General features: G+C 38.9%; 1 protein-coding gene across 1 annotated transcript in view; it reads left to right on the forward strand.

The window, feature by feature from the left end:
- The window catches only part of IL31RA (interleukin 31 receptor A), a 63,403-nt gene that overhangs the window by 17,632 nt on the left and 31,512 nt on the right, over positions 1-14,259 (forward strand). Inside the window, exons 3-5 of the mRNA XM_019641433.1 lie at positions 405-483; positions 7,457-7,574; positions 11,161-11,327. Of these exons, the coding sequence (XP_019496978.1) occupies positions 429-483; positions 7,457-7,574; positions 11,161-11,327 (340 nt within the window). The 5' untranslated portion in view covers positions 405-428. The remainder of the gene's footprint in view (positions 1-404; positions 484-7,456; positions 7,575-11,160; positions 11,328-14,259) is intronic.

The following is a 14,259-nucleotide window of genomic DNA, read 5'->3' on the forward strand; positions in this document are numbered from 1 at the left end:
GAACAGACAAGTTGCTGTCCTTTTGTTCTTCAGTCTAGTTGTGGAGGACGTTGCTTCACTGGCCCAAGTTGGCACCATCATTGCGTTCTTCCCGGGCGAGGCAGATCAGTCGCCAGCTTCTGGACAGCTGCTCACAGAGGCTGCTGGCTACATACGGTAGCCCATGGCAGCCCACTGCCACAGGGGCTGCAGCCTACGCCGTTGCAGACGACTCACGGCAGCCCAGCTCCAGATTGAGCTGTTGTTCAGCATCTTAGCTGTACAGGGCAGTGTCACTGGCCTTCATATGTGGGATCCGAACCGGGGCCCTCTGATGTCCAAAACCAGCTCTTAACCAACGTGTCACTTGGCCAGCCCAAAACAAACTAACTCTTGACTGAGGACATTTTCTGCTCTCTTCCCAGCCTGCCTGTGTTAACTTGGGGACAATGTGGGCCTGGGCACTGTGGATACTTCCTCTGCTTTGCAAATTCTCCCTGGCAGGTAGGTTGGCCTGTGCCATTTTATGGATTATGTGATTCTTATTGCCTTCTTTGTATAAGAATTGTTAACTTGAGAGCAAAGGGGCATCTGGGCCACGGGCACATGTGGATGGGCAACAGAATTTGTGAACTCCCTGAATTTGTGTGAGTGGGTGTGTGCATGGTGATGTATGTATAATTATGCATGTGCAAATTTGGCAAGATGGCCTACCATATTATCACAGGGAGATATGACCCCCTTGCCCCCTGCAAATAGGTCTATATCCACTGTTTTTGAGTAGTGGTAAGTGCTTATTTCAATAGTTTTTGTGTTAAATGCAATTGTTTCATATAGATCACACACATAAAAACAAAAATATATAAAATATATAATTTTCACACTATTTACAATAAATTTCAAGGATATAAAGGGAAATGATGAAACAACATATTTTTGCAGCGGTCCAACTCAAAACTATGGACCTAATATCCATACAGTACCTTGCAGCTCTAAGAACATTAGTTTCATCACATGTTATGTTTCAAAAAAAAAAATTAAGACCAGTGGAGAAAAAGTGGAGATTGGCACTGGAAGGTAGAAAGGTGTCATAGTGTACTAGTTTGCTAGGGCTACCATAACAATGACAGACTGGGTGGCTTAAACAACAAATTTATTTTCTCATAGTTCTGGAGGGTAGAAGTCCAAGATCAAGGTGCCTTCCTGTAGGGTTGATTTCCTCTGACATCTCTTTCCTTAGCTCACAGAAGGCTTCCCTCTTGCTGTGTCTTCGTATGGTCATCCCTCTGTGTGTCCTAATCTCCTTTTTTTATAAGGACAGCAATCAGATGGGATTAGGGTTCGCCCTAACAGCTTCATTTTAACTAATACCTCGTAAAGGCTCTATCTCCAAATACAGTCACCTTCTGAGGTACTGGGGGTTATGGCTTCAACATATGAATTTGACACAATTCAGTCCATAACATGTAGTAATTGGGGATCATCAAGAGAGTGTTTGCGACCCACAGATAATGAGAATGCTTTCTAGACCTCTGTCCTGGCATGACCTGCCTTGTAGTCCTCTAGGGTAATATTTATGGCACGCAGGAGCTTTATAGATAATACAGGCAGGTAGGCCTGTATCTCCCTGTCTCACTTAGCCTCTCCTCGCCAGCTCAGAAATCAACATTTACCCCCCATTTATCCCATTTAAAGTTCTAATTATGTGCATTGTGGCTTCTATGAACTCACCCTTTCCCTCAACTTGTCTCTTTCTATCTTCTATCTCTGTCTTCTTCTCTTCATATCACATTTTACTTAAGCCATCTTCTATATAACTGGCTCCAGTTTCACCCAATTTCCCTTCTAGAATATCTTTGCCTTGTCCTCTGCTCAGCCTTGCCCTTCTTCTATTTCAGGACATTTTTCAAGACACTAATTTTGTAACAATACCAAAGTGATATGAGCAGAGAGCGGAAAAAGGAAAATTGAGAATATTTTTTTAATTTTTGAAAAATGTTCCTCTTCCACATGGGAAATTCTCTGATAAACAAGAACATTCTCTCAATTTTTATTAGAGAAAAGTTAATGAATATTTTCCCTTATTTCTAGAAATATGGTAAATAGTTATTTTTAGAAATGTAGGAATATAGTTATGGATTTTTTTTAAGATGTGGGGGAAGGATAGATGTGTGCAAGTGATAAATCTAGCCTTCATTTATCCATTTTTAAAAAATAAAAATTCTGTTTTTGAATAATTTTAGATTTACAGAAAAATTGTGAAGATAGTACAGAGAGTTCTTGTATACTCCTCATCCACACTTCCCCAGTGTTAATATCTTATAAAACAATAGTATATTTGCTAAAATTAAGAAACTGATATTGATTGACTAAATCCCAGATTTCATTTGGATTTCACTAGATTTTCCCATTAATGTTCTCTTTCTGTTCAGGATACTGTATTGCATTGAATTTTATTTCCCTAGTCTCCTATGGTCTGTGGCAGTTCCTTAGTTTTTCCTTGTTTCTCATGACCTTGACAGTCTTGAGGAGTACTTGCCCATTCTCCTGGGTTTTTGTAAATAATATAACAGAGGTAAAGTGCCCTTTATTGCTCTATCACAATTTTACACGTTTGCAATAGTCTTCTGATATAGAGTTCATATTCTAATTACAGATAAGTCTAATGAGACTTACAATAGACACATTGGTTGCCAACAAGTAGAAAGGGAAATAGATGTATAAGCTCTGCCCGCCATGGCAGTTCTATGGCATAAAGTAAAGGCAGTTCAGACATGTGGAAGAGTACCAGATAACAGGCTGGAAATGGTAATTGTAAGTAAGGCAAGAAAGTAAAAGAGAAGCCTAATATAGTTTGTTGATTTGGTTCCTTCTTATTTCAGTTCCCCCAGCTCCATAATTTGTGATAAAAACAAATGTAAAATGGTCTGAGATATAGATGCAGAATTAGAATGTCACGAGGACACATGAGAAGAAGAGGGGAAACTATTGTTGAAATTATTTCCTTCCCCAAGTCTTAGTATCCAGGATTTTCAGAACAGGCTATCTGTTTCTTATATTAATTAGGGAAAATTATTTATCTTGCAAAAATAAACAAGCCCCACATCTTAGTATTTAAAACAACAAACTCTTCATGTCCATCACAGGTATGAGGGACCTAGGCTGATGGAGGCTCTACCATCCTAAGACACCACTATCTCAACATGAAGTTTTAGGGTATGCAGTGGCAGAGGGAGGAGAGAAAGGACAACCATGAACTAGCACTTAAATGCTCCCCTCGCATCAATGGCCAGAGCAAGTCACACGGTCATGCCTAATTTCCAGGGGGCAAGGAAATGAAACCTTCCTATATGTCCAGGAAGGGGAGACGTTGAAGAACACTAGAAATATTGTTGAACATTCATTTTATCTAGCACAGAGCTCTTCTGTAATACCAGGGTAGGGGATCAGAGTATGCCACTTTGACAAAAGGATAATTTTGATCTGGAGGCAAATGAGAATCAATAGATGCAGAAATCCAGTCTTCCTGGAGCTTCCTTTGTTTGACTAAAAGCAGAATCTTCTGAAAGGCGAGGACTACCACAAAGCTCTCCTGAGAAAGTTTTATGGCCATGAAAAAGATGGAAAGTTGGTGCCAAGATGGACCTGCACACACAAACCTTACTCCATCACTTTTCCACATATGTTTACCTTCCCATAGTTTGCCACCTTCAAAAGCCTAAGTTCCTTTTCCTGTCTTATCACTTCTCTACAAATTTATTGTATGTGTTAAAAGATGCTATATAAGCCCATGTTCTAACCACCTTTTTGAGTTACTTCTCACTGAGGTTTGTGCTGTGTGATATACACTGCATGCATTAACCAGCTGTTTTTCCCCTGGTAATCTGTCTTTTATCTAATTATATAAGGCCCCCACTGGAGAACCTATGAGGGCAGAAGGAATGGGAATTTTTTCCTGTCCTATACCAATATCAAGTGGCTGCTGTTAGCATATTGCTCTCTTGACATATGTTAAGCAGTAAGGGAAAGACATGTAGCTCGATAAGAAAGCTCACGTGACATGGAAAATCATTTTTAAAACCACTTCTTCTTCTTCTTCTTCTTCTTCTTCTTCTTCTTCTTCTTCTTCTTCTGATACTTGGTGATACTTATGGTTCTGGGAACCAGATGATTGACTTCCTTTCTGGCTTATAGCTTTTTATATGTTAATCAAAGCTTCTAAAGGAGTAAAGGAGAGGTATTCAAGAACAGAAAAGTAAAGGCACTGAGGTTTGACAGGGGTATATTTGGGTCCAAGAGGATCTACACCTACAATGGTTTTTGGTAGCTGGCTTTGGATTCAGCCAGTGCCAGGCAGAGTGGGAATGAAAAGGAAGTAAAGTAAAATATGACTGTAGGAGACCATAATGAGAATAGTGTAAGACCAAAGCATATTCTGGGGAGACAGGGAAAGGCCTCTTGTTTTTTGGTTCTCCAGCAAAGGATCTACTTTGAAATCCTGCTAAGAGTTAGGTGTAATGGGCATTAGTGAAGTGGAGATTGGGGGACAAGCCAAGATTTGATGAATATTTATAAAAAATGTGGCCAAAGGACTAAAGACAGACCCACATGTGCGTGCACACACACACACACACACACACACACACACACACACACACGTGCACTGCCGTCATCTCTGAGCCATGGAGACAGGGAGTGAGTTGGTCAATGTGAAAGTCATTCCTCCGGGGACATGGTTGGCTGACTCTTGTTTCACTGCCTGGCAGGATTTTGCACATTCCCACTGGCGGTTGTGAAGTGTGGAATCTGTTATAATCTGTTTGCTAATCCAGGGGATCTCCAGGGAGAGTTTGAAGCTGTGTGGGCTTTTTGAGGAATGTGTTACTGGTCTAGCTTCTATTTTCCATGTAAAATGCTATATCATTTGCTTCAGTTCCAGTTAAATTTTTTTTTTTAAGCCTTTGGGCTTGGAGCACCAGCTTTATCATGGTTTTCAGCGTGCAAGTAGCAAAGATAGGAAATCTTTGACTCAACTGCTGACTAATTTGTGCTGTAGGGATCAAGTTCATATGTGGGAGTCAGAGAAGAAAGTGGCTTCTCAGGACAGAGCTGGAAATGTTGGCACATCATGGAGGCACCAAGCTCTCCCTCACTGTTGTCATTCCCAAGCATTCCTTTACCCATGTGGACCATGCTCATTTCATAGACCAAATATATGAATGTATGTACAAATCCAAAAATCTTAAACCTGAACAAAACAATGAATGCCACCCATTCTGGAACCCTTTACCGCTACTGTCTTCCTCTTAGAAGGTAATACCTCTGACAGAGTTGAACTATTTGCAGTGTTAGTTAGATGTGCACAGAACATACAACATCCTTATTTTCTGTGATCAAGCTAATCAATTTCAAAAGTCCCCTCTCCCCTAGAAAGCCAGGTAGGGTTGAGGAAAGGAAGGGGGTAAGTAGCACTTACATTTGTTAACATCTCATTTCTTCTGGTTTACAGTGTCTTTGAGCTAATTCAGCCTCTGTGGGGTAAATGCCCACCATTCCAGGGTTGCTGCCTTTCCCCCCACTCCTCTTTAAGATGGTGTCTGGATATAGAGTCTTAGCAAGGGCTCGTGAATCCATGTGAGCAAGTCCTGTGTTGCCCTCTGCTCTTCTCTGGGCTGTCTGCTGTGGTCAGATCCCTGCGCTGCTATCTACTGCAGGACAGCTGGCTTTGCCTGGGCTTTGCCACATCCTACTGGCACCTGCTCCTGAAGTTCATGCCCCAGTGTTTGCCTGGTCCTAAAGTCTGCCTGTGAACAGAAGCCTCTTCATCTGAATCCCAGGCCTAGACCAGCTTCACATCCCTACAGCCACCTCCCTGCCCCACCCCCAACCTGAGACACACAGGAATTCTGGGTCCCTGTGTGCTGTACTCACCTGTATGGAGCTTACGTGAAGAGCTGCCCCACCCCACCCTCTGCCAGTGCAGAGTTAGGACTTTCGTATTGTGTTGGTGTTGGTGCTGAGTGGAACATGAGGCTGATTCTAGACTATAGGCTTATAATTTTCTCAGGCTGTGCCTGGTGAAATAGGCCACCAGTCCAGATGACCTTGGCTTATCAGACCCATCTACGTGTTTGTCCTGCTCCATCTAGAAAACTGACATCTGAGCTCTTTGCTCTATCTTACTTTCATAACCGCCCCCACCCCCAATATTTTACTTGCTAGAAGTGATGGGCTTTTTCCTATTTCTTGTCTAGTAGGGACTTCCTTCCTAGAAACACTGGAGTTTCATTTTGATATGTAAAAATAACTTAAGTCACCTTCCTCTCTCAAAACTGCCTGCTTCTTAAGACTATGGTCTTACCAAAAACTCAAAAGGAAGTTAGTTTGAGCCTCAGAGTTAAACATTGCCCTTAGTTTCAAATTGGCCTTAGTTCTTAACTCTGTGTGTGTGTGTGTGTGTGTGTGTGTGTGTGTGTGTGCGCGCGCGCGCGCATGCGATGAACCTATTTATCATCTGGTGAAGCCTGTGGACTGCTTCTGAAAATAATATTTGTAAATGCATAAGTAAGATACACAGGATTATAAAGGAACTCAAATATATTGAAACGATGTTATCAAAATGTTAAAGAAACCAATCTGTGACATAATAATATATGTGCTTTATTAACACAATAAATAAGAAGACCTAATAATTACATTAAGTTAGTAATAGTAACAATAGTACTTGATATTTCAAGGTATTTTCAACAACTGAAATGTAATATGAAAATAATGACTTTAATGGTGACAAAGTCACAAGCAATGATATTCCTGTAGCTTGTTGACCACAATCGTGATAGAAGGAAATTATAGATTTCAATAATAGATTAGTGAAAAATAAAGATGAAAATGTTATCCCATTTCAGTTCATACATTCCTACATTCTATCTCTGGACACCTTCGTCTAGATTTCTATTCTAGATGTTAGTATCTGCTCCCCCTGTGAAGGGATGGTTGTTGTTGGGTGGGGAACTACAAGGAACAATATTTATAAGATATGAGAATACAGCTGAAGATATTTCAGAAATGTTCTTTATTATACAATCTTCTGGGGAAAAATTAGTGATGCGTAAGGTTGAAGTGTGGTATAGTTCAACATTTTGTATTTTTCTCTTCTCCCCACATCATCCATTGCCCAGTTGTCCAGAGTGGTTAAATTATTTTGCCTGGTGTTTTCATATAAATTTTGCTTCTCAAATGTTGCTTTTGAGTAGGAATGTAAAAAGTATTTCTCAAAAACTAGAAATCTAGCTCTTCAAAGGGAATAATTGGAGAGAGGGAGTTAGATTCTTCCCCCAGAACTGATTAGGAGAACCTGTTATATTTAGCAACTTACCAGCAAATCCCATATTTGATTACCTGTTTTCATCAAAATGTTCAATGCTGGCAATGTTTATCAGGTACTGAAGTTATTGTGTTTGTTTGTTTGTTTGTTTAGCTCTGCCAGCTAAGCCTGAGAACATTTCTTGCATATTCTATTATAAGCAAAATTTTACTTGCACCTGGAGTCCAGAGGAAGAAGACAGTTATACGTGGTACAAAGTCAAGAGATTTTCGTAAGTACGGGAGCTTGTGTGCTGTCAGTGAGAGTAAGGGGATGAGGCAGAGCCTCCTGGTTAATTCATGATTCAAGTCACTAATTAAGTAGAATATTTTCTCAGTTGCAGCTTCTGGGTGACCACTATGTGCATCCAGTGGCTAGGGTGACATCTCGGATACTTGCAGCCATGCTGACAGGATCTGCAACTGCAGAGGGAGGGGAGGCATAGCTGCATGATAGCCTCCTTTTAGAGTTGCTGGGTTGGCTGATAGTCACTGGTTATAAGCACAGTGGAAAATCTGTTTATTTACTAGATTCAATGACATTCTTCCCCTCTGTAGATTGTGTTATAAAACTGTTCATTCTTCATGGATCCAGATATAGTAAGTAGGTTATAAACCCAGAACTAAGAGGCAGGCTTACCTTAGTCCTCCGCCATGAATTTCCTGTGGGACCTCTGTCAAACAATCATTTACCAGGGCAGTGATTTCCAAGTTTTTCACTACCTCTAGCATCCTTTTTTTATTCCATTTCTATTAGAAGAAAATTATGCAATATTTTTTATAATTCTTCCCAAAGCTAGATGTTTTAGTGTGTATGTACAGGGATTTTTTTGAAATTTTGGAAATAGCTCATGAAACCCATTACATCCTTCATGCTTTTCTAGGAATAGGGAGGCCCATGCTGGGAACTGTTGAAAGATGATCTTTTAAGTCTTTTCCATTTCAAAAAGAGAGTCTGTAGTTCCAAGTTATTTTTGTTTGTTTGTTTTGTTTTTTAAATATAAGATCTCATGTATACTCCTTTCTTTTTTTTTACTTCTTGAAATTGGTAACTGGTGTTGTAAGAGAAATTCACTTCATGTTTTACAGTAGAAGAAAGGGAAAAAAAGCACACAGTTTTCCTTGCAGCACTTATATATCAATGAGTATCACAGAGAAAGGTGATTTAAAACAGGGGTGAACAGGGCCAGCCAAGTGGTGTGTTGGTTAAGAACTGGCTTGGGATGCCAGAGGGCCCCGGTTCGGATCCCACATATGAGGGCCAGTGACACTGCCCTCTACAGCTAAGATGCTGAACAACAGCTCAACCTGGAGTTGGGTTGCAGTGAGTTGCTGGCGACAGTAGGCTGCAGCCCCTGTGGCAGTGGATTGCCATGGGCTATCATGTGGAGCCAGCAGCCAGCGTGAGCAGCCAGCAGCCTCCGTGAGCGGCTGTCCAGAAGCCGGCGACTGATCTGCCTCACCCGGGAAGAGCGCAATGATGGTGCCAACTTGGGCCAGTGAAGCAACGTCCTCCACAACTAGACTGAAGAACAAAAGGACAGCAACTTGTCTGTTCCCCTTCCCCCAATTCCCCAGCACTGTTCCCATCCCCCAATTCCCCCCAAAAAAATCTTTAAAAAATAAATAAATAAATAAAATAAATAAAACAGGGGTGAACAAACTTTTTCTGAAAGGGCCAAACAGTAAAAATTTTAGGCTTAAAGGGAGCTGAGTCTCTGTCAGGCTACTGCCATAGCAGGAAAGCTGCCATGGACAATGTGTAAACCAATGGACCTGTTTTCCCATAAAACCTTATTTATAGACACTGAAATTTGAATTTCCTATAATTTTCACATGCCATAAAGTATTCCTTTTAAATATTTTTTCTTAAACATTTTACAAGATAAAACCTGTTCTTAGCCTGTGCGCCATACATGAACAGAGCGTGGGCTATATTTGACCTACAGGCTATCGTTTACTGACCTTCACTTTTGAAAATAAGAATGACAAAGGCCCAATAATCCTTGGTCTGTATGACTTCTCTTCTCCCATGCTTCGTAGTTCTAGGCCCAATGTTCTGAACAGGAAGTGTCAGCAGATTGCAAATCTGGAAACCTCAATAGGTTTACTTCTATTTTTCCATTTTTAAGAGGCATCCCTGCCCCATTCGATGGCTCTCTATGGATTGTCGTTATTATCAGCAGCCGGTCACGCAGAGTTAGGAAACCCTTAGGTACCCTCAGGCCTATGTAAAGCCACTCTTGATGGCTTCAGGCCTGCTAGGCTCTGCTGGATGACCACACTGGCTTGCGTTTTTGTGAGTTTATTACCAAGAATATCTCTTTCAAGCAGAATGGAAGGATTTCCTTGTGGACAGTTAATTCTGAGAGCAGATGACGGTGGGTCAGCTGTATGAACAAAAAACCCTCTGATACCCAGACACAATAGGGATTGATTTTTTTTCTTGGGGAAGAAAAAGAGGACTTGGGATGTCTTCATGGAGGTAGTGGTTTCTGAGCTGAGACTCTAGAGATGTAGAAAAGGGAAGAAAGGGTATTCTCAAAATTTACAGCATGAATGAATGCAAAAAAGTTCAACTATAGTAGTAATATAAATACCAATAATATGTAATAACATCTCACATTTAGACTATATGTTCCTGACATTTAAAAGTACTTTATGTGTGTGAGCTCATTTTATCCTCACAAGAACCCTATGCGAATGGTATATTACTATTCTCATTTTAGAGATGAGAAAACTGAGGCACAGATAGGTTAAGAGTCTTGTCCAAGGCATGGGGTTAATAGGAGCAAATCCAGGATGTAATACTAGTTTGCATCCAGAGCCTGTGCTTGTAATCATGATACAACATTGCGCTGGAGGCCATTTTTGTACTTTTTAATAACCACAGAAGACCCTGGAGTTCCTTTTTACTTTCAAAATGCCATGATTCTATATATCCAAGCTCTGCTTCCTCGTCCCCGCCCCAGCAAACTTTGGCACTTTGTAACATGGGCCTCGTTTTCTGTTCTTAGCCTACTCCATCTCATGGGGACTATAATTTATCCACCCACCTGATTCCTACCAATAAGTTCACTTTCATTAAGTTACAGCTTGGTTGGATTTTAGTCAGCTATCTAGGGAAAAGTTGTTTTAATGAGTTTTCTGAAAACAATATATAGCAATGGTAAAAAAATCAATCTGAAAAATATGAAGGCTATAAAAAAATCACCCCAAATCCCACCACTAAAGGTAACAACTTCAACATTTTGATGAAGAACTTTCCAGACCTCTCTAAGAATAGTTACATAAATATATGTTTATATAAATATGATTATTCTGTACATAATATGCATCCTGTTCTTTTTCACCTGCAATAGAGTATAGGCATCTTTCTATATCAATAAATATAAATGTATTAAAGATAGTCATTTTAAATTCTATTTATGTATCTACCATAATTTATTTAACAAATCCTCTTTGATATTTTTTATCTTTTAAAAAGAATTTCTCAAGGCTAGAATCTGGGATTTTCAGGGGCCTATTCATTATTTGTTACCAATAGGAAATGGATTACAAGTGTAGCTTTTGATGGACTTACAGGGTTCCAAGGAGGTCTCCAGGGAGGTTCACAGCATCTCAAACAGGCAGGAAGCAGTTAACTTTTATCTTTTCGTGGAGGTGAGGAAGGATTTTGGAGCGGAGGGTACCAAATTCTGGACTATGCAGCTCTAAGAGAAACTCAGACTGAAACAAATACATGCTTAATACATTGAGTTTGGCTATGTTTTCAAACTGCTGTACTAAACTGATGTTGACTCATTTTTTTTTTCATAGCCACGAGGACCGAAAAAGTGATAGTTGTAGTTCTACAAGTGAAACTGGCGCTTCATGCTCTTTTCCTCGCACAATAAATATAGGGAATTATGACATTCAAGTGGAAGCTCGAAATGCAGACGGCATAATAGCATCTGATGTAACACATTGGAACTTAGATGATATAAGTAAGTGTTATTTTATATTCTTATGTACTCTTTAATTAAAAGATAATCCCCTGCACCTTTTTAAAAGAGATATATCTCTAGACCCAAAAGTAGACTCAAAGCTCAAGGATATAATAGGTGGATGTTATGGATAAACATAAAATTTGTCTTCTTATTTAGGAAGGAAAAGAGGGAGAAAGAGGGAGGGAGGAAGGAGTTGACCAAATATAAAAAAAAGATTAAGAGACATTTTGTTGGTCTCTGATTTCCTCTTGCAGTTTGTACCATAAATTGTACTCAAAGAAGAGGTTTCTCCCCTCAAAACAGCATTTTTCATGTAGGAGAAGAGAGTAGAACTATTATTTTAAAAAACGTCTCACAAATTTAATTCTTTTTCAAAAACTCATTTTCACATGTAATTTTTAAGTAACAGCTTCAGTGAGATATAATTCACATGCCATAAAGTTCACCTTTTACAAATGACAATTCAGTTTTCTATCATATTTACAAAGTTGTGCAAACATCACCAATATCTAATTCCAGAACATTTTCATCACCAACAAAAGGAACTTCATACCCACTTACAGTCAGTTCCCAATCCCTAATTTCCCCTTTTCCCCAACCTCTGGCAATCACGAATCTATTTTCTGTCTTTATGGATTTACCTGTTTTTGACATTTTATATAAATGTAACAACACAATATGTGGCCTTTGTATCTGTTTTTTTTCACTTAGCATAATATTTTCAAGGTTCATCTATATTGTAGAACTTATAAGTACTTTATTCCTTTTTATAGTTGAATAATATTTCACTTTAGGGATATCACACATTTTGTTTATCCATACATCAGTTGATGAAAATTTGAGTTGCTTTTTCTTTTGGTTATTATAAATACTGCTGTTATGAATATTTGTGTAAAGGTTTTTGTGTGGACATATGTTTTAATTCTCTTAGATATATGCCTAGTGACATTGTTGGGTCATATGATAACTCTAGCTTTTTGAAGAACTGTCATACTTGACCCAAGTGGCTACACCATTTTATATTTCCACCAGCAATTTAGAAAGGTTCCAGCTTCTCCATATCCTTGCCAACACTAGTTATTGTCTACCTTTATGATTATATCCTTCCTAGTTGGTGTGAAGAGGTGTCTTATTGTGATTCTGATTTGCATGTACCTAATGACTACTGATGAGCATCTTTTCATGTGCTAATTGGCCATTTGTGTATCTTCTGTGGAGACATGTTTATCCAAATCCTTTGCCCATTTTTAAACTGTGTGTGTGTTTTAATTGTTGAGTATTAAGAGTTCTTTAAAAATTCTGGGTACAAGTTCCTTATTAAATATATATTTTACAAATATTTTCTCCCTTTCTGTGGATTGTCTTTTTAATTTCTTGATGGGTTCCTTTGAAATAGAAAAAAAATTAATTTTATCTCTCCTTTCCTTTATTATTTGTGCTTTGTTTCAGATCTAAAAAAATTGCCTAACCTGAGGTCATAAAAATTTACTGCTATATTTTGTTCTAAGAGTTTTATCAATTTATCTCTTACATTTAGTTCTTTGATCCTTTTTGAGTTAATTTTTGTATGTGGTGTAATGTAGGAGTCAAACTTCATTTTTTTTGCATAGGGCTATCCAGTTGTCCCAGTACCATTTGTTGAAAAGATGATTCTTTTCCCAATTGAAGTGTCTTAGCACACTTGTCAAAATCAGTTCACCATAAATGTAAGATTTTCCCTCCCTGTGCTCTCAATTCTATTCTATTGATATGTATTTCTATTTTTGTGCCATTATCACACTATCTTGATTATTGTAGATTTATAATAAGTTTTGCAATTGAGAAAGTGAGTCCTCCAATTTTGTTCTTTTTCAAGATTATTTTGGCCATTGCATCCCTTGCTTTTCCATATGAATTTTAGGATCAGCTGGTCAATGACTGCAGAGAAGCCCACTGGAATATTGATAGGGATATTGCTATCAATAATATAAAATCTTGCAATCCATGAACATGGGCTCTCTCTCCACTTATTTAGGCCTTTTTAAATTTCTTTCAATAATATTTTGTAGTTTTCAGTGTACAGGCCTTGCACTTCTTTGGTTAAATTTGTTCTCAAGTATTTTATTATTTTCGATGCTCTTATAAATGGAATTGCTTTCTTAGTTTTGTACTCAAATTGTTCGTTATCAGAATCTACAAATACAATTGATTTTTGTATATTGATCTTGGAACCTGCAGCCTTGTTGAACTTGTATATTGGATCTAATAGGTTTTTTTTTATGTGTGTGTGTGTGTGTGTGTGTGTGTGTGTGTGTTCCTTAGAGTTTTGTTTTTTTTTAATATCCAGGATCATGTCATCTGAAAATATAGTTTTACTTCATTCTTTCCAACCTGGGCACCTTTTATGTATCTTTCTTGTCTGATTGCTCTGTTTAGAACCTCCTGTATAATGCTGAATAGAAGTAGTGAGAGCAGACATCCTTTTCTTGCTCCTGATCTTAGAGGGAAAGCATCTAGACATTCACCATTAAGTATGATGTTAGCTGAAGGTTTTTATAGGTGCCCCGTATAAGGTTGAGGAAATTCTCTTCTAGTCATAATTTATTGAATGTTTTTATCATGAATAGGTGTTGGATTTTGTCAAATATCTATTCTGTTTCTATTGAGATAACCATGTGTTTTTGTCCTTTATTTTATTAAAAGGATGTACTACATTGACTGATTTTTTTTTTAAAGATTTTTTTTTATTGGGGGAATTGAGGGAATGGGAACAGTGCTGGGGAATTGGGGGAAGGGGAACAGACAAGTTGCTGTCGTCTCGCTCTTCAATCTAGTTGTGGAGGATGTCGCCTCACTGGCCCAAGTTGGCACCATCATTGCGCTCTTCTCTGGCGAGGCAGATCAGTCGCCGGCTTCTGGACGGCCGCTCACTGCGGCTGCTGGCCGCTCA

This window comes from Hipposideros armiger, unplaced genomic scaffold (genome assembly GCF_001890085.2).
Source record: "Hipposideros armiger isolate ML-2016 unplaced genomic scaffold, ASM189008v1 scaffold_60, whole genome shotgun sequence".
Taxonomy (NCBI): Eukaryota; Metazoa; Chordata; class Mammalia; order Chiroptera; family Hipposideridae; genus Hipposideros; species Hipposideros armiger.